Source organism: Indicator indicator, chromosome 8 (assembly GCF_027791375.1).
Source record: "Indicator indicator isolate 239-I01 chromosome 8, UM_Iind_1.1, whole genome shotgun sequence".
Classification (NCBI taxonomy): Eukaryota; Metazoa; Chordata; class Aves; order Piciformes; family Indicatoridae; genus Indicator; species Indicator indicator.
Window position 1 is genome coordinate 26,370,474 of NC_072017.1, and position 20,206 is coordinate 26,390,679.

Here is a 20,206-nt window from a genome sequence, read left to right on the forward strand (position 1 = left end):
ATGCATTGCATGTGCAGCTTGATTCCAGCTCTCCAGCAAAAAACAATATGGAAATGGCCAACACCTTTCAGGATCCTCCAAGAGCCAAGGAGGGAAAGATTCATGAAGCAGAAGGGAGATGAGCATGCTGAAAGGGGTCTGAGATGCGGGAGCTTGCTTTAAGAGGAGGCTTGCTGCTAGCCTTTGGTCCAGGAATAATTGTCTGGAGCTCTTCCCTTGCTCTTTTTTTTTTTTTTGGCTGAAGTTCAAACCTGGCAAGATTAATTTGTTTGTTGTCTTTATTTTACTTCATAAGTTAGGTTATTTTTTTTAGTATTATGATAATCAGCCAGTCCTGTGTGTAGCAGAAATCTTTGTGTTCTTTCTAGTTCCCAGTACATTTTGGAAGATCAAAAGTGGCCGTTTGCTACCGCTGTTTGCACTCAGTGCCCCATATGGCCACAAATGTCTCTGCTTTGGGTCTCCTCAGCCCCTCTGTAATCCTTGCCAACAACAGACATGTTCAGAGAGTGATTTAAAGGCCAAGTGTGGGCTGGATTTCCTCTGGGGAAGCTGCTCATAGCCCTATAAATTGAAAGATTTAATTTCTCCCCCTTTTTGTAGAATTCATAGAATCATGGAATTGTTTGGGTTGGAAGGGACCTTGAAAATCATCCAGTTCCAACCACCCTGCCATGGGCAGAGACACCTTACAGTAGCCCAAACTACTCAAGGCCTCATCCAGCCTGGCCTTGAACATCTCCAGGGAGGGGGCATCCATAGCCTCCCTGGGCAACCTGTTCCAGCATCTCGCCACCCTCACTCTAAAGAATTTGTTCCTAATCTCTAGTCTAAATCTCTGTTCCTCAGGCTTAAGCCTTTCTTTTCACTTTGTTGTTCCCTAATCTTTTTATGAAGTACCTGGGGGTGTTAGCGTTGCATTGCCCATAGCAACTTTTTGCTAGGGAACTGACAGGAGTGGTAGACGCCCCAGCTTGGGAAGGTTTCTGCAGGTATCAGACTGAAAACGAAGGATCAAGCCTGTTTGTGGTGCTCTGCAAAGGGCAGATAACCTTTCAGGGCTGCATCTTAAAATACTAAGCAGAGCTGCTGGAGGTGCCCTCATGCTGTGGCTTCCTCCAGCACACCATGAACTTCCCAACCCCTGATTGCCATTAAAATATTTACAGTTGCCATTTGCAAGGAAATTAGCATCACTCTGTGAGCTGCAACACCCCAGTGATATTTATGGAGGGCAATTGAATTAGAAATGTTGTAACGGCCTCAGCTGCTCCGCTCCTTGCTTCTGGAAGGAGGGGGCTGAGAGATGCCTGGGTACAAGCCTAGTGTACAAGCTAAAAAAGACATAGTTGAGGAGCCGACATACTGTAAGGTCTCCTGGTAAACACATGCCTTCAAAAGAGCTGAAAGAAAACAATGGGTAATGAGTGTGTAATTCTGATAGGGCAGATCCTGGCAGATTTGGAAAGGCAAGGTTGTGGGCTTGGTGGGCTTGAAAAGTGCTTGAAAAGACAAGGTTGATGTGTAAGCTGCTGATGGTAGTTTGTAGAATCCTGGAATGGCTTAGGTTGGAAAGGACTTCAGAGATCATCTACTGCTATGGGAAGGGATACCTCTCAACTAGACTTGGTTGTCCAAGGCCTCATCCAACCTGGCCTTGAACACCCTTGGGGAACAGGCATCCACAGTCTCCCTGGGCAACCTGTTCTAGAGTCTCACCACCCTCATACTGAAGAACTTCTTCCTAAGATCTAGTCTAAGCCTGCTCTCCACCAGCTTCAAACCATTCCCTCTTGTCCTGTCTCTAGACACCCTGAAGAAAAGTCTCTCTCCACCCTTCCTGTAGGATTCCTTCAAGTGTTGGAAGGCAGCTGTAAGGCTGAACCACCCCAGCTCCCTCAGCCTAATCTCATAGCAGAGGTGCTCCAGCCCTTGGATCATCCTTGTGGCCTTCCTCTGTATTCATTCAAAGGAGTTGATGTTGTTAGCCTGCTGGGGGTGTGGATGATGTTGGTTTAGATCCTCAGCTACTGAAAATCTATGTGAGCCCAGCTGCAAATGTGCAAACAGCATGGAGGTGAAAGCAGATCTGCAGGGGCTGAGAGCTGCCTGGCGTTTGAGGGTGCACTGTGGGGTCTGACCTCAGCACAGGCTGACTGCTTTACTAACCATGCCTTTTGTCTCTTTTCTGTTTCTGTTGGTTTTGTGTGTGTGTGTGTTTTCTTTCCCTGTCTTGCAGCACCTTCTCCAGTCAGTAGTGTGAAAAAGGGGAAGATCACTAAAAATAGCATCTCCCTTTCCTGGCAGGAGCCAGACCGACCCAACGGCATCATCCTGGAATACGAAATCAAGTACTTCGAAAAGGTGTGGCAGGGCGATTGCTGAGCACCCCAAGTGCCTGCTCTTTATGTCCTCTTCTCTTTCTTAGAATTGTTTGAGTCAGGGAAGGGAATGAAGCCACTTTTATGCATAAATCAATGTCAGATTGATTTTGCAGTAAATGATTAGGAAGACTTGAAATGAGGGTGTTGTTTTCCATCAGCGTGCCACTGCTCTTGGATGAGTGCATTAAATCTGCCTGGCAGATTTCTCTCTGGCCTTAGCACATTAAGGGAGAGCCTGCTAAAAATAAGAGAGGTTGGGGATGGAGCATCTGTCTCTTCCCAGAAACATCTGGCTATTCCTTCACAGAGTCACAGAATGGTAGATATTGGAAGGGACCTCCAGAGATCATCTAGACCAAACACCCTTACAAAGCAAGGTCGCCTAGGGCAGGTCACACAAGAACACATCCAGGTGGGTTTTGAATCTCTCCAGAGAAGGAGACTCCACAATCTCTCTGGGCAGCCTGTTCCAGGGCTCCAGCACCCTCACAATGAAAAGGTTTCTCCTTATGTTCTTGTGGAACCTCCTGGATGGATACCTGGCATTGCCCCAACATAGGTGCAGAACCTTGCACTTTGCCTTGTTGGACCTCAAGAGATTTTGCACAGCCCACCTCTCCAGCCTGCCCAAGTCCCCATGTATAGCACCCATTCTGTCTTTCAGTCTTAACCACACCACTCAGCTTGTTGCCATCTGCACACTTGCTGAGGGTGCCTCAATGTCTATGTCATTGATGAAGATATTAAACAGCACTAGTCCCAGTACAGGCTGTTGAAGGACACCACTTGTCCCCTGTCTCCATCTGGACATTGAGCCATTGACCACTACCCATTTCCACATCATAATTTGGGTTTGAGTGAGAATGGCAAATGAAAAGCAGTTTCCAAATTTCTAGACCTTAATTTATGAGCTCTTGTCTGGATTGTGTTACAGTAAATAATTCCAAGAGTAATTACCAAGCATTTGAGGGAAATGTTAATCAAAGCACTGAGACTCTTTCACATTACAAACTGATGCAAATGAAGATTTATTTCAGCAATTTTTCTTCCTACTTTCTTGCTTCAGAAGAACGATGCAAAATTCAGTGTTTTTCTGGAGTTTTAGGTTATCCTGCTATTCCCAAGATTTAATTTCTGGTTCTGGAAATGTCACCATCAAGTTGTGTAGTGTATTTACATCATTTAGGCTTAATTACCTTTTAGTATAAATTAAAGTTCCTTCCTAAGGTGATGGGGCTTTTTCCCTCCTCCCTCTGCCTTGGGATTGATCTTTGTATCTTTGTGAGGACTTGGAAGGGACCTTTAGAGATCATTGAGTCCAACCCCCTGCCAATTTCCATTGCACTGGGCCATGTACATCCTAAAAGCTGTTCCTGCTGCAGATGCCAGTTTGGTTTCCATATTGTCATTTTGGGTGGACAGTCCCTCTGTTTCATACCTCCTACAGTTCTGTGAGAGCTGATTTTGTCTCTTATAATAAATTATGTTTAGAACCATAGAATGGTAGGGGTTGAAAGGGACCTCCAGCATAGAGTCCAAGCCCCCTACCAAAGCAGGATCACCTAAGGCAGGTCACACAGGAACACATCAGGTGGGTTTTGAAAGTCTCCAGAGAAGGAGACTCCACGACTTCCCTGGGCAGCCTGCTCCAGGGCTCCAGCACCCTCACAGTAAAAAAGTTTCTCCTCCTGTTGAGGTGGAACTTCCTGCGTTCCAGTTTGAGTCCTCTGCCCCTTGTCCTGTCACAGGACACCACTGAAAAGAGCCTGGCCCCTTCTTCTGGACACCCACCCCTCAGATACTTATAAACATTGATAAGATCCCCTCGCAGCCTTCTCTCAAGGGTAAACAGCCTCAGGTCTCTCAGCATTTCCTTGTCAGAGATGGGCTCCAGTGCCAGTCCTGTGCTGCAGAAAGGGCCTGCAGGGGGGTGGTGTGGGGAGAGATCCTGGAAAGCACACCTTGCAGCCAGGCTTTGTAACATTGCTGTGGGGGGTGTTAGGAGTCTCTCTTTGTCTCCTCGGAGAATCACCGTGGTGTGGTTGAACTGTGTGTTTTTTCGTGGGGTGGGTGGGAGCAGGACCAGGAGACGAGCTACACCATCATCAGATCCAAGGAGACGGTGATCACGGCGGACGGCCTGAAGCCAGGCTCGGCATACGTCTTCCAGATCCGCGCCCGGACAGCTGCTGGATACGGTGGCTTCAGCCGAAGATTTGAGTTTGAAACCAGCCCTGTCTGTAAGTCCTGTTAATTACTGTCACCCATGGCTCTGCAGGGAGTGCCAGAAGCAAGTCAGGAGATCAATACTTTGGGAAAAAAGCTCTTCCTCATCCTGACTTCATCCCTTGGTTTTGGAAATCCCTGCAGAGTCGCAGATTGCACTGTGTTGGAAGGGAGCCTCAAAGGGCATCTTGTCCAACCCCTCTGCAGGCAGCAGGGACACCTCCAACCAGAGCAGGCTGCCCAGGGGCACAGCAAGGCTGAGCTTGAATGTCTTCAGTGACAGGGCCTCAGCCACATCCCTGGGCACCCTGTTCCACTATTTCACCACTCTCATTGTGTAGAACTTCCTCCTGATGTCCAACCTAAATCTACTCTGCTCCAGTTTCAAACCACTGCCCTTCATCCTATCAACTATAGGCCCTTCTAAACAGTCCCTCCCCAGTGTTCCTGTAGGTCCTCTTCAGATACTGAAATGCAGCTCTAAGGTCTTCTTGGAGCCTTCTCTTCTCCAGGCTGAACAGCCCCAACGCTCTCAGCCTGTCCCCATAGCAGAGGTCTGATCATCTTCCTGGCCTCCTCAGGAAGGCCTCCTCAGTCCAGCAGGTCCATGTCTCTCTTGTGTTTGGAATCCCAGAGCTCCAGGTGAGGTGCCCTGAGGACAGGCTTGCTTCCTCAACTTGTGTACTGAGGTGGGACATAAAGTCAGGAGACCTTCAGGTCATTGTAGCATTGAAATGCAGCTCTAAGGTCTCCCTGGAGCCTTGTCTTCCCCAGGCTGAACCACCACAGCTCCTTCAGCCTGTCCCCATAGCAGAGGTGCTCCAGCCCCCTGATCATCTTGGAGCAGAAGCTTCCAAGTCTTCTTTTCAATGCCTGCTACCTTGGAAGCTGTAATAGATTTTTAAGGGAAGCATTATCCATGTGCAGATGTAGCTGTGGAGCCAAGTGACTGAGCTAATAAAGTGCAAATTGCATCCTGGTGCAAACATTAATGGGCTAAGAATGGGCTATTTAATGTATTTCTTATTGTATTAACCATTAATCACGCTCTATAAGTAGCAACAAGATCTTGTTAGGCTAAAAATTATCCTAGATTATAACAAAGGAAATTTTGCTTGCAGATGGAAACTTTCTAGTTTAGAGTCATTAGAGTAACAGTGTTCCAGGCTATTAATGAGGAATAGATGGATACGGGCACATTTCATCCAGTGCTGTTGGTAGCTACCAGACAACAATGCCACTTGCATAAAGTCCATTGTAGAAATCATTACTGAATCGTGGAATGGGCTGGCTTGGAAGAGGCCTTAAAGATCAGCTAGTTCCACCCTCCTGCCATAGGCAGGAACACCTCCCACTGGATCAGGTTGCTCAAGGCCTCATTCAGCCTGACCCTGAACACCTCCAGGGAGGGGGCATCCACAAGCTCCCTGAACAACCTGTTCCAGTCTTTCACCACCCTCACTGGAAAGAATTTCTTCCTAATCTCCAGTCTCAGTCTCTCCTCTTCCAGCTCAAAGCCATTGCCTCTCATCCTGTCACTACAGGCTCTTGTCAAAAGTCCATCCCCAGCTCTCCTGTAACTTCAGGTACCAGAAGCCTTCTCCAGGCTGAACGATCCCAGCTCTCTCAGCCTGTACCAATAGGGGAGGTTCTCCACCCTCTGATCACCTTTGTCGCCTCCTCTGGACCCACTCCAACAGACTCCATGTTCTTCTTATCTGGGGGCACCAGAACTAGATGCAGTGCTCCAGGTAAAGTCTCAGCAGAGCAGAGGTGGAGATAGCAGAGTAGAGGAGGAAATATCTGTGTTAATCAGGACTTCTTGAGGACGTCAACTGGTCATATCTTGAGACACTTTTAAGGCCTTTGAGTCATTTAGTCAAACCTCTACCCAAGACTTTTCTGCATTGTGAAGGCTGAGTGGGAGGTACTTCTGTGATACTAAGGAGCTGCAGTGTAGTCACAGAATCGCAGAATGCTAGGGGTTGGGAGGGACCTCCAGAGATCATAGAGTTCAACAAGGGACCAGTTAGGGCAGGTGGGATACTCACTGAGTCACAGAACTACAGAATGCCAGGCTGGAAAGGACCCAAAGAAGCATCTGGTCCCACCACTGCATGGTTCTTGGTTTGGTAGCTGGGAACTGTTCCTCTGTTGGAGTTGAGCTCTGCCTGAAGCAGGACTTAACCAGATGTTTAAATGTTCAGTAGAACTGAATACAGCAGAGGCCTCAGTATCTTGCAAATGCAAAAAAAACTCAGTTTGACATTTCAAACCCTTTACAAAGTGATTTATTTGCTTTTTCCAAGGCCCTGTACAAAGTCAGTTTTAGTGCCAGGACTGTGACCAGCCACCCACTGCGTTCCTGCACAGCCTGAAGAATCTGACAGCAAGCACAGATTGAAATCTCACTGCCCCACTGCAGTTCTGATCTGAACCTCTTGTTCAGAGCCAAAGCAAATTGTTTTGATTCAAGCACAAATGAAAACCTTGCAGTAGCTGTTGTGAAAATTAAAAAAAAAAACCAAAAACAAAAAAACAACTAACCTCCAAAGTCATTTGGCCCAAAAAAACAAGTTTTGCTTCCAGTTTCGTTAAAGTTATTTTTAATACACTTGAAGAAAATCTAAAACAGCCTGAGAAGTGCAGTGGAGGGGAAGGTGGAACTTATTTTGCACGTTTTTTTTTCCAGGTTTGGGGTTGGTTTACATTCTGCTGTTTAGTTCTCTCCTGCTGCTTTCACATCCTGCTTCTGCAGTTGTGCAAAACATCACAGCGTGGGCAGGCCTGCAATTTTCAGTACCACTGAATTTTTCCAGCCTTACAACCTTGCCAAAAGATGGTTTTCATAGAATCAGAGAATGGGTTGGGTTGGAAGGGACCTTAAAGATCACCCAGTTCCAATCCCCTGTCATGGGCAGAGACGCCTTCCACTAGCCCAGGTTGCTCAAGTCCTCATCCAGCCTGGCCTTGAACACCTCCAGGGAGGGGACATCCTCAGCCTCCCTGGGCAACCTGTTCCAGTGTCTCACCACCCTCACTGGAAAGAATTTCTTCCTAATCTCTAGTCTAAATCTCCCCTTTTCCAGCTTCAGTCCACTCCCTCTTGTCCTAGCACTACAAGGCCTTGGTTTTCAGCTTGAATTGGTGAACCAATGCAGCTGATCAGCCGAGCATGAGGGGAAACATCTCCAAGTTAAGGACAGGTAATGCAGGTCCCTCGCTGCCTTTAAATCATAAACACATGGAATGGTTTGGGTTGGAAGTGACCTTAAACATCATCTGGTTCCAACCCCCCACCATAGAAAAGGACATCTCCTATTAGACCAGGTAGCTCCAGGCCCCATCCAACCTGGGTTTCAACACTTCCAGGCTTGAATGCTCCACAACTTCTCTGGGCAGCCTGTTCCTCACCACCCTCATGGGGAAGAATTTCTTCCTAATATCTAATCTACATCCAGCTTCCTCTAGTTTGAAGCTATTACCCCTTGTCCTGTCACTCCATGCCTTTGTAACGGCACTAAGGTCCCAGCCTTGCTGATGAATTCAGGCTTTTTAGCTGCCATGGATCACACCAAGATTTATCTCAATTCACCCTCCCTTAATCTGTACAAAAAAAACCCCCAACCCACCAGTCACAGCTTAGTGTTCTCCTTTAAATGTTTTTGTTTGTAATTACTTTTTCAAGAAAGCAATCAAACATCATCTTGAGCTCCCATAAATCCATGAGGTTAATAAAAAAATCTCTGGATGCTGGCACTGGGTTTGGAAGAGTTAAATATTAAATATTTAAAGCTGAAATATTGGTGCAGGCCACACCGCTCACTACGGAGCTCCTGTATGAAGAGCTACTTGAAATGCAGCACAGATCAATGTTTAATGCCCTACCTTTTGGTCTTCTTTTCTTTTAAACAATTAATATGGGGCTATATTCCATTATTTTATAGCCTCCATAAAATTAATCCTCTGCTAAGGACTGATTTTTACTTCAGTCGTTTAGCTAAAGGTTTCTTCAGCATGCGATCAATTCCTCCTGCTTCCTGGGATGGATGAAGCTTCATCCAGAGCTGGCACAAGGACAGGAGCTGTAGGCTTTAACACATAGAGCATCAACACCTATGCTGGGGAGATGCTTTTGCAGGGAGGGAGCCAGATTTGTCCCCTGAGGTGATTAAATACATGCAGCTAAACAAGCTGGCAGAGGAGAGGGCAGTGTGAGGAGGCTTCATTTCTGACTTGGGGAACCCTACGTGTGAAAAGACCTTGGGGTCTTGGTGGACAACAAGCTCAGCATGAGTGCACAGTGGGCTGCAGGGGCAAAGAAAGCCAAAAGGATGATGGTTTGCATCACCAAGGGCATCACCAGTAGGGATAAAGAGGTCACTGTCCCACTCTGCTCAGTGCTGGTCAGACCACACCTGGAGCACTGCCTGCAGTTTTGGTCCCTGCTGTACAGAACAGATGTGGACAGGCTGGAAAGTGTCCAGAGAAGGCCCAAGAGAATGATCAGAGGCCTGGCAGCCCTGCATGTGAGGAGAGGCTGAGAGAGCTGGGTTTGTTCAGCCTGAATAAGAGAAGGCTGAGGGGAGACCTTATCACCATGGACCAGGACATAAAGGGTGGTTACGAGGAGGATGGAGACTCCCCTTTTACAAGGAGTCCAGTGGAGAAGACAAGGGGTGATGGGGACAAGTTACTGCTGGGGAGATTCCCATTGGACTCCAGAAGAAAATGTTTCCCCATGGGAACAGCTAGACATTGGAATCATCTCCTGGGGAAGTGGTGGACTCTCCTCTGTTGGACAGTTTGAAGACAGGGTGCTGGGCCAGCTCATTTCAATTCTGCTGTGACCTAGAAAAGTTGGACCAGATAGTCCTTGGGATCCCTTACAACCTGGAATTCTGGGATTCTATGAAAAAGCTTCGGGGAGAGATGGGCTCCTTCCCTATGCAGTGCAAAGCAGCTAAAATAAGTGGTGTTAGCATCTCCGTTTTGCAGGCTGCAGGAGCTTATTCACCTGCTCACTGCCAAAACCCAGTTCTCAAACAGCTTTCATGACCTTTCTGCTAGCATATTTATCACTGGGCTTGTCTCCTGTTCTTTTGGCAGAAGGACTTTTTACAAGGCATAGGCTAGGGGAGTTCTGCTTCCCCTGACTCATGCAAAGACTAACCATTGTAAGTGTTTTAGCATATTCCTGTTTTGCAGGAGGCACCTTCTGGCCATGCCATAGAGGTGCCACAAGGAGTTAGGTTTAACTGTCTATAGTATCATAGTATGGGTGGGGGTCCGGAGATCATCCAGTCCAACCTCCAACCTCAGAAATCCTCTACGCCAACTGCATTCCAGCTGTGTTCTAACTAGAGCTGAATAGAGGGTGATAAACCTGGCTTTGCAAACTCAAAAGGCTGCCTTCTGCAATGTTTTGGCTTCTGAATTCAGTGGTGAGATGGGATTTTGTTGGGTTTGGGGCTGGGTTTTGCCTGTATTCTTGGTTTCTTTCCATTCATTTCCTTTCCAAACTAGAAGCAGACAGCAAAGGGGGGAAAGCACAGACCATAAAAGAAACAACAGGCTGGTAAGACTTGAAATCTATCTGGCAGCCTCTCTCAAAAGACTCCTGTGAGTGCTGCCTCTCGTTTTAATCTGCATTTTTCTGTTCCTCATCTCAGCAGTTGCTGCATCCAGTGACCAGAGCCAGATCCCCATAATTGTTGTGTCTGTAACAGTGGGAGTCATTCTGCTGGCGGTGGTGCTCGGCTTCCTCCTCAGCGGCAGGTAAGAGGAGCAGATGTGTGTTTGTACTTCTCCAACTTCTGCCACAACTTTCCTCAGACCAGCTGATGAACATGACTGAGGCCAAAGCAGCCCACGGAGGAAGCTGTGGGCTGATTGATCTGTCTGGACAGGCAGGAATGGCAGAGGCTTGCTCCCTGGTGTAGTTCACTTCCTGATGGTTTACAGCTCTGTAGGGACTGACGCTGCTGATTCAACCTGATTCTCACATGGGTGTTTTCACACTTTGCTTTAAAAAAAAAATCAGCAGTGTGTTATTGCAGGTAAAATTCACAGAAGATTCAGAGAATGGTTTGGATTGGAAAGGACCTTAAAGATCATCCAGTTCTAACCACCCTGCCATGGGCAGGGACACCTTCCACTCGACCAGGTTGCTCAAGGCCTCATCCAACCTGGCCTTGAACATCTCCAGGGAGGGAACATCCACAGTCTCCCTGGGAAGCCTGTTCCAGTGTCTTACCACCCTGACTGGAAAGAATCTTTTCCTTATCTCCAGTCTAAATCTCCCTTGCTCAAGCTCAAATCCATTCCTTCTTGTCCTATCACTCCAAGCCCTTGTCAAAAGTCCCTCCCCAGCTCTCCTGGAGCCCCTTCAGGTACTGGAAAGCTGCTCTAACGTCTCCCTGAAGCCTTTTCTTCTCCAGGCTGAAATATCCAATAGCCCATATCTTTGCACTCATTGCTCACAACAGACTTTTCTCGCAGAGAAAACTTGACTTCAGGAAAACACTTGGAAAGACAAGGAGAAGAAACCCAGAATGGCTAAAAACATCCCAAGTTTTGGTCAGGTCTGGATTTCATTTTTCACGTGTAGGAAACAATGTCTTTCCCACGTGCTAGTGAGTTTCCACTGTGGAAGGAGACTCAGCTTCAATCCATCAAGCAATCCCATGGACTTCTCATGTGCTTAAACATAGGCAAGTGATGAAAGCCTGGGCTGTAGCATCTTTGACAACTCTTAATGTAAGCTGATGGAAGTTGATGGGGAACAAGGGATTGTGGTACTGGGGCAAAATCTGGCTTGGATCAGGATCAGTTTACCCTGCAGCACTCGATTTGGGTAGCAGCCAGCACACAAAGTGCCTTTTTTTCATCTACTAAATGTGTATTTTTAATAGCAGTAGTCAAATGATGCAGCATCCCTTGTGCAAAGCAATGTGAGGTGCATCAGTTGATCAGGCTGAATTTGTTGTCAGAATAAACATTTATCCTCCTGAGGTACCCATCAGCCCACTGCTCCTTTCATGATGCAGGTCAGTCTTACTCATGTCTAGCAAGGTGGCTGTAAATGACACGCTGTTGTAAGTATCACAGGTAGTTGCTGGCTGAGGAACTGTGCTGATACTGAGCATATTGGGTGAGGGGCTTGAGGAACTGTGCTGATACTGAACCCATTGGCTGAGGGTCTTATTTCCCAGAGGAGGTAGGCTACCAACCTGCGAACACAGAGCTGAGCAGCTCCATCCCCAGGCATAAGGCCTCCATGGAGGGTCACAGTTATTTGTTGTGTTGAAAGGTAAGTTGTGTTAAAAGGCTTAGCTCTAGTCAGGGTCTGAGGTTGGCTGTCTCTTCTAGCTCAGCTGTTGGAGCTCCTGTCATCTGCTTTGAGTGACATGTTTGGCTGAAAAATGGAAAAATAAATGCAGGAGAAGCATGCAGTGGTATGATCAGGTTGGATGGCTGTAGGCCATTCACACCAGGGGCTACAGGAAAACTGTAGCTGAGAACGCTTGGCTCTGAATGCTGCCAAGACAGTTCAAGTCAGTCCTTAAAGGCTGAAGGTGGTGAGTCAAAGCCCTCCTGAGCAGAGCAGGGGGATGTGGAGCTTGGCCCCAACCAACCTGGGTGCACACTTGTATGGATGTCGCCTGGCACCTCTTCAAGGAGGATTCTGGGGGGTGTTGAATCACTGGCAGAGGGACATATATCCCTTTCTGGTCAAAGCAAGCAGTTGCAAAGCCTGAGCCATTTGTCAGCAGTTCTCGTTAGTTACGTCCTTCTGTCCTTTGCCCTAATAGGCTTTCCAGGATGTGCTTCCTCTTGGCTCTGTCTTTTGGCATGTTTGTAAAAGCCATTGTCTCCTTTGACCAGAGCTTTGTTGCCACCTCTGCTGCTGCTCTAATGACACCTCTCTGTGTGAACACCAGGACAGTTGCAGGTTACAGAATCACAGAATGCTAAGAGTTGGAAGGGACCTCTGGAGATCACCTAGTCTCAGGAGCTTCTCTGTGGTGGATGTACAGGAAGGGACAGGCACAGGGAGCTGAGCTCTTGGCCCATTTTTGTCTTTTCAACCTTTCTCCTAAGCTGGTAAGAGCCAAGTCCCTCAACTGGATGGAAGTGGTGGAAAAGTCTCCAGTGCCAAGGTGTGGTCCGTCATTAAGGGATTGGCTTCAAAACCACAAAGGTTCTAGGTGGCTTTGACATCCTGTGAATTTTAAGCCTGTCTAATGTGCTGAGTGACTCCTGAGAAGAGTAAAATAAATCCCAGAAGCCTGGAAAGCTGACAGCCAATTTGAAATTAAACAAAAAGAAAAAAATTGCTCCTGTTGGGAAGAAGCTGAAATTTGTCACTCACTGCTTTGCCTTGGATCTGATTTTGAGACAATTCCTGGAGTGAGCCTCCTGCTGTGACGCTGCAGGGGTGATAAACACATGCCAAGTCATGGGATAATCCCTTTCTGAAGCTGTTAACCTGCTCCTGGAAGTTGCTTTCCTCCATCTTTGGATCAGTTAATGTTGTCCCAGGGGGTTAAATTTCCTTTCCTAATGCTTGCCCATTCTTGCTATTAGAAAATCAGACATTTTGAGCTGCAGCAGTTGCTCCAGCTGGAGCCACCACTGCTTTACACGCCAAGCAAGCCATGCAAAGCCCAGACTCTGTCTTTTCTGCTAGGGCAGGGGAGCAGGCAGATCAGCCTGGCAGCACAGCTAAGGAGAAAAACCCTCTTGCTCTGCAGTACTGAATCATTTTGGGTGGAAAAGACAGATTTAAGGAGTCACAGATTTCACCGGGTTGGAAGGAACCTCAAAGGGCATCTTGTCCAACCCCTCTGCAGTCAGCAGGGACACCTCCAACTAGAGCAGGCTGCCCAGGGCCACATCAAGGCTGATCTTGAATGTCTCCAGGGAAGAGGCCTCAACCACATCCCTGGGCAGCCTCTTCCAATGTTTCACCACTCTCATTGTGCAGAACTTCCTCCTGATGTCCAACCTAAATCCCACAGGCCCTTCTAAACAGTCCCTTCCAGCCTTCCTGTAGGACCCCTTCAGTTATTGAAATGCAGCTCTAAGGTCTCCCTGGAGCCTTCCCTTCTCCAGGCTGAACAGCCCCAACTCTTTCAGCCTGTCCCCACAGGAGAGCCGTTCCAGCTCTCTGATCATCTTCATGGCCTCCTCTGGACCAACTCCAGCAGGTCCATGCCTCTCTTGTGTTGTGGGCTGCTTTAAGATCATTGAATCCAACCATTACAGGAAGGATGTAGCGTGGCCAGCTCCTGCAGACAGGCTCCTTGCTATTGGCTCTGTGCTGCTTCCAGGCATTCCTAGGATGTTGTATGGCATCTCTTTGTGGCTCTCCTGCCAGGTGCCAGGTTAAAGCAAGCAGGAGCATGAGAGCAGTCCTGCAGTGAGAAGGGTGTCCTCCTGTGATCCTAGGACTGGGAAGTTTGCTGGCCTCTGCAGGCTTTCTATTTTCATTAGGTTTCTGGAGGCCAAAGTTTCCACGCCTTTTCCTCTTATTTTTCTTTCTCTTTCTTTTCTTTTTTTCTTTTTTTTTTTTTTTTTGCTTTCAAGCATCTCTGCAGTTTTCTCTGCAAGTAACAGCTTGGCATCTCCCGTTGGCAGCTGGCCCTCAAGCAAAGGTCAACTGAGCAGTAGTCACGATGGCATTTCCACACGCCAGCGTCCATCTGTGGCAGTGTGCTTTCTCTCTGAAGCTGGAAGTTCCTGGGAATTTCAAAACAAGCAGGCTTTGCCCTAAACAATTAAGCTGTGCTGCAGAGCTGATTTACTTGCAGATGCTCCAGAAAACTCTTCCTCTGAAGAGTGTCCTCTGAACAAGGTCATCGATGCCAGGCAAAATAGCTGATGGCTTTTTAAAGTTCCCTCCCTCTTTGCAGCAAGGGCAATATAAATAATATAACCACCAGGACTGCAAATCAAAGGGGTTCACTAAATCAGCAGGAGAAAAAAAAAAAAAAGAGAAGTGGATTGAAAATCCATTATTAAACCAGCTGCAAGCACTGAATTAAAGAGCAGGGAGTTGTTACTATCTGTGTGTTGTTAGGGTTATGTGTTCTTCCTGCAAGCACGATGCCTTCAACAGATAAAGCAAGGCTGGAAATTTTGCTTTCCCATCAGTGCTTCAATTCACTTTGTCACAGATTGTACTAGGTTGGAAGAGACCCTCAAAGGTCATTTTCTCCAGCCCCCCCTGCACTCAGCAGAGACACCTCCAACTTAGATCAGTTCACTGCCACTTAGCATCACTGCTCCTGATCGAAGGATATATTGATCTAAAACCCTGACAGACCTTTGAGGTAGAGTCTGTGCCAAACAACCACAGAATCATGGGATGGGTTGGGTCAGAAAGGACTTTAAAGATCATCTAGTTCCAAACCCCTGCCGTGGGCAGGGACACCTGCCACTAGAGCAGGTTGCTCAAGGCCTCAGCCAGCCTGGCCTTGCACACCTCCAGGGAGGGGGCATACACAACCTGGGCAACCTGTTCCAGTGTCTCACTGTCAAGAATTTCTTCCTAATCTCCAGTCTCAGTCTGCCCTCTTCCAGCTCAAAGCCATTTCCCCAACCATATGGCTACAAGCCCTTGTCAAAAGTCCCTCCCCAGCCCCCTTCAGGTACTGGAAGGCTGCTCTAAGGTCTCCCCAGATCCTTCTCCTCTCCGGGCCAAACAACGCCGGGCATAAATATCTTTGAGCTTAGTATTGCAAGGAGCAATAATGTGCTGCAGTCATCCTGTGACATCCTACAAACTGAAGTAGGAAGCCATGTTTGCACCAGTCTGGAAAGAAGACCCACTGCTCCAGAGCAGTTCTCCCTCTTTTGGCCTTCATCCCAAACCCTGTTTGAAATGCTGATGCAGAGAGGGTCTTAGGGTGAGTGCTAAAAAACTTCAGGTTTCTCAATTCCCTGGAGCATTAGTAGCACTAAACAAAGCCCTGGGCTTCCAAAAGAGTCAAATAGGGATGCTGTTAGGTCAGTGCTGCCCATATTTGCAAAAGATGCTTAAAATAGCTAGGAAGTGTACTGAGCATCTGCATTTACAGCCAGCTACCCATTATGGATGACCTTTCCATCCCAAGTGATCTTCCAAAGAACCAGAAGGAGCTTTTGATAGAGGGGGAAGAAAAGACAACCAAGGTATGAAGCAACAACACTGCCCCTTGCCCTGTGTCATGCTTACATAAAAAGTCTCTTTTCTGGCAAGGAAGGAGCTTCAAAAGACAAACCAAAGACAAACCTTGCCACCTGGGTGGTGGCAATTAGATGCTTCTGCACCAGGGTATCCATCCCTGACCTTAGCTGATTTTAGACTTTTAACTGCCAGCCCCTGTGGTGGCAGAGAGCTGCTTTCTGCCCACAAAGAATTGCATCATGTTAAAAAGGGAGCAGAAAGTGGTGTACAGCCTAGGTCCTGAGACAGTATTTGCAACCTTCCATGATGTGAAAGGTTAAAATGGATGCATTTTTTCCACCAGCTCCCTCTTATGCTATGTTCCAAGATGTGTCAGGGCTTTACAAAGCAGCCTTTTGGGGATATTTCCGTAGGAAACGGAAGACAGCTTGGAGATAACATTTTTCATACAGCATTTTTCTAGCCTGAGTCACTGGTTTGTGTTGTTGCTTTTTAAAGGATTTTTATCTCTGTGTTCTTGCCTGCTCTTCCTTCTTCCTACAGGACATTGTCTCCCATGATTTAGAGCCACTTTATGATGCTGCCCTGCTGCCAAATATTCCCCACGAGTAGCCAAGCCAAGTCCAAATTACCAGCTGCCAAGAGCAGGCAGGGTCTGGTCCTGCTCTGCGTTTGGGTCAAGGTTGCTGTGACCTCCTCTCTGCTAACAGCCTCTCTGCTCCTTCAGGGCTCCTTTTCCCAGCCAGCAGTGTGAGCTGCACTGCTACACTTAGACAGCTTAGACATAGCAAGGTATGACCCCAGAGCTCATTCCCAGTGCAGTTCCTGTCCCTAGAAGCATTGCTCTCTCTCCCCTTAGGGCTTGTACAGATAACCCAAGAGTGGCCTTCCAGTACCTGAAGGGTACAAGAAGGCTGCAAAGGGACTGTTTCCAAAGGCCTGCAGTGATAGGATGAGGGGCAATGGTTTGAAATGAGAGAAGAGGAGATTTAGGTTGGATGTTAGGGACAAGTTCTGTGCCATGAGGGTGCTGGAACACTGCAACAAGTTGCCCAGGGAGGGAGTTGAGGCCCCATCCCCGGAGATATTCAAGGTCAGGCTGGACAAGGCTCTGAGCAACCTGATCTAGTGGAGGCTGTCCCTGCTGACTGCAGGGGGTTGGACTGGATGAGCTTTGGATATCCCTTCCAACCCAAACCATTCTGTGATTCTATAAGGTCTGCTTGGACTTCTGCATTCTCAGTTCTTCTCCAGCAGCACAGGGAGGTGCTGTAATGTCTGATATAGGTGTAGCTACTCAGCTAGAGCAGGTGACTCCTTACACATTATAAATTTCTAGGCAAAGAAGTAACTCACTTCTAGCAGTTCACAGTCTGCAGTGGTGTTGCTCTGATGTCTGAAGGAAGCCTGTTGACTCACAAAATGCTTGGTGTAGTGCTGGCCTCCCAACCTGGAGATGCAGGAAGCAACTGTTGCCATCACTCAAGGCTGTGTGAAGGATTAGAAACATCTTCCCAGACACCCTCAAGTATTTTAGCCTGTAATTGCAAGCCTCTGAAGAACATCCCATTACAGCAGCTTATTAAAAGCAGCAAACGAGCCTTTCATTTATCAAGACTCCAGAAGTCTTCAAGAGAAAGCTCTTAAAAGCCACAGCTATATTTGGCAGAGCCTCTTCCAAAATCCATCTAGCCACCAGAAATGGAGTTGAAGTCCAAATGCTCTCTGGGTCATCTGTAGGCTTGTGGTCAATTAATTACCTTGATTGCAGGCACAGTTGTTGGGGCCCATCGTAGAGATACTCATTTCATTAAGAGCCTGTAGGGTTTGAACCCATGCCAAGGGTGTTGGTAATGCCTCCTAGCCAAGCTTCATTGAACTTTACTCTCCATATATTTGGGTTTGCAAACCACAGAGACATTGTGGGGTTCACCTCTGCCACAAGGAGTGCTGGCTTTGTGACCCTGAGATAACCAAAAGCAGTAGACTTGCGCTAGCTAAGAAGCAGGGCAGTGCCAGCAGACCAGGAAGGTCCAGGAGGTGCTGCTGAAGCTCCAGGCTCCTCTGCATTGCCTCTGGCCATCTGCAGCCCTTTCAGAGAGTCACAGAATGGTAGGGGTTGGAAAGGAGATCATCTAGCCCAACAGAGGTATGCCTAGCTCAGGTTGCACAGGAACATGTCCAGGTGGGCTTTCCTTGAGCCAGGGCTCAAAGCAGAAGTCACATCTTGTTTCAAGCCATCTTGGCTTTTGGAGACACTGCTGCCTCAAAGGTGTTCTTGAACATCCCTCCTATGAAGAAAGACTGAGAGACCTGGGGCTGTTTAGCTGGGAGAAGAGAAGGCTGAGAGGGGACCTGATCAGTGTCTATAAATATCTGAAGGGTAGGTGTCAAGAAGAAGGGGCCAGGCTCTTTTCAGTGGTGTCCTGTGATAGGACAAGGGGCAAAGGAGGTTCCCTCTCAACATCAGGAGAAACTTCTTTACAGTGAGGGTGCTGGAGCCCTGAAGCTGGATGCCCTGAGAGTTTGTGGAGTCTCCTCTGGGCATTTTCAAGACTGGATGCATCCCTGTGTGACCTGCCCTGCAGGGGTGACCCTGCTTTGGCAGCAGGAATTGGACTGGGTGATCTTTGGAGGTCCCTTCCAACCCCTGCCATCCTCTTATGTTCTGAGGTTTACCTGCCTAATCAAGCCATCCTTTTAACACAAGCAGTGCTGAATATTCCTTTGTCCTAAGTGTTCAGACCAAGTAGTCCATTCCCTTATCTATCCAAGTGCTCCTGGGATTGGAAGGTGAATGTGGTTGTCTGCTGATCCAGCTGAGTTTGTTTCTAAGAGCTTTGAATTTCCCCTGATGTTACAGCTCAGGGTATTTTGAACAGCACTAGGTGATGGGGGTGCAGGAGCATGGCTGCACTGGGGCATATTTCACTTGCACTGAAGCATTTTGTTCCTTCCCATCAAGGGAGCAAGCAAGATCTGAGGGGAGACTTCATTGCTCTCTACAACTCCTTGAAAGGAGGTTGGAGTGAGGTGGGGGTTGGTCTCCCTAGTATCAGGTGATAGAAGGAGAGGAAATGGCCTGAAATTGTGCCAGGGGAGGTTTAAGTTGGAGATTAGGAAAAGTTTCTTTGCTGCAAGAGTGGTTAGGGATTGGAACAGGTTGCCCAGGGAGGTGGTGGAGTCACCATCCCTGGAAGCGTTCAAGAAATGTTGTGGGCATGGCACTGTGGGACATGGTTTAATGGCCATGGTGGTGCTGGGTTGATGGTAGGCCTGGATGATCTTAGAGGGTTTTTCCAGCCCAAACAATTCTGTGATTCAGTGCAGGGAACCGATTTGGTCTGGGAGCAGCCCAGTTGCTGGTGAGGTGCTTAAAGACTTTGTTGGAGAAAACAAGGAGCTCTCTTTTATAAGGAAGTGGTTTGGTGTCAGGTTAATTGACCTGCTGTTTCCAAAGCCTTCACTATACATGATGGGCAGTGTGGGAAGGTCTGGTGGCAACAACTGTTAGGAAATTTCTTGGGAAAAAGGGCCTCATAGCTAAAATGTAAGCAGAGCACTTACAGCAACAGGGATCTTCTAGAGATGTAACGGTTCCTAACAGTTCCTGCACTCAAATCCTGCAAGTGTAAAGCCCGAACATGGGAAAATTCATTCCAAATCTATAATGCTTGGGTTCCCTTTGTGTGCTTTTGGGGTTTGGACCTCTAAGGTTAAATTGAATCAGTGGAATTATAGAATCATTTTGTTTGGAAAAGAGCTTTGAGATCATCCAGTCCAACTATTCTCTAACTCTGCCAGGTCTGATGCTAAACCATGGCCCTCAGTACCACATTTCTGCCTCATTGAAACACCTCAAGGGATGGGGATTCAATCACCTCCCTCTGGAGCCTGTTCCAGTCTTTGAGAACCTTTTCAGTTAACAGGTTTCTTCTCATATCCAATCTAAACCTCTGCTGGTGCAACTCGAGGCCATTTCCTCTCCTAACACTTGTTTATAGGGAGAAGAGACCAACCCTCACCTCACCCCAGCCTCCTCTTAGGGAGTTGTAGAGAGCAATGAGGTCTCCCCTCAGCATCCTCTTCTCCAGACTAAACACCCCCAGTTCCCTCAGCTGCTCCTCACCAGCCCTGTTCTCCAGACCCTTCACCAGCTTACTTGCTCTTCTCTGAACCTGCTCCAGCCCCTCCAAGTCCTTGTAGTGAGGAGCCCAAAACTGACCCCAGGACTCAAGGTGCGGTCTCACCAGCGCTGAGTGCAGTGCAGGAGCATCATCACTGCCCCTGGTACTGCTGGTCACACCATTGCTGATCCAGGCCAGGATGCTGGTGGCCTTCTTGGCCACCTGGGCACACACTGCCTCATCTTCAGCCAGCTGCTGAATGTCCCCCAGGTCTTTCTCTACTGAGCAGCTTTGCA

The 20,206-nt window shown here is 47.8% G+C and overlaps 1 protein-coding gene across 1 annotated transcript in view; it reads left to right on the forward strand.

Annotated features, from left to right (window-relative positions):
• The window catches only part of EPHA5 (EPH receptor A5), a 156,520-nt gene that overhangs the window by 96,944 nt on the left and 39,370 nt on the right, over positions 1-20,206 (forward strand). The window contains exons 4-6 of the mRNA XM_054383320.1: positions 2,240-2,364; positions 4,462-4,624; positions 10,286-10,388. Of these exons, the coding sequence (XP_054239295.1) occupies positions 2,240-2,364; positions 4,462-4,624; positions 10,286-10,388 (391 nt within the window). The remainder of the gene's footprint in view (positions 1-2,239; positions 2,365-4,461; positions 4,625-10,285; positions 10,389-20,206) is intronic.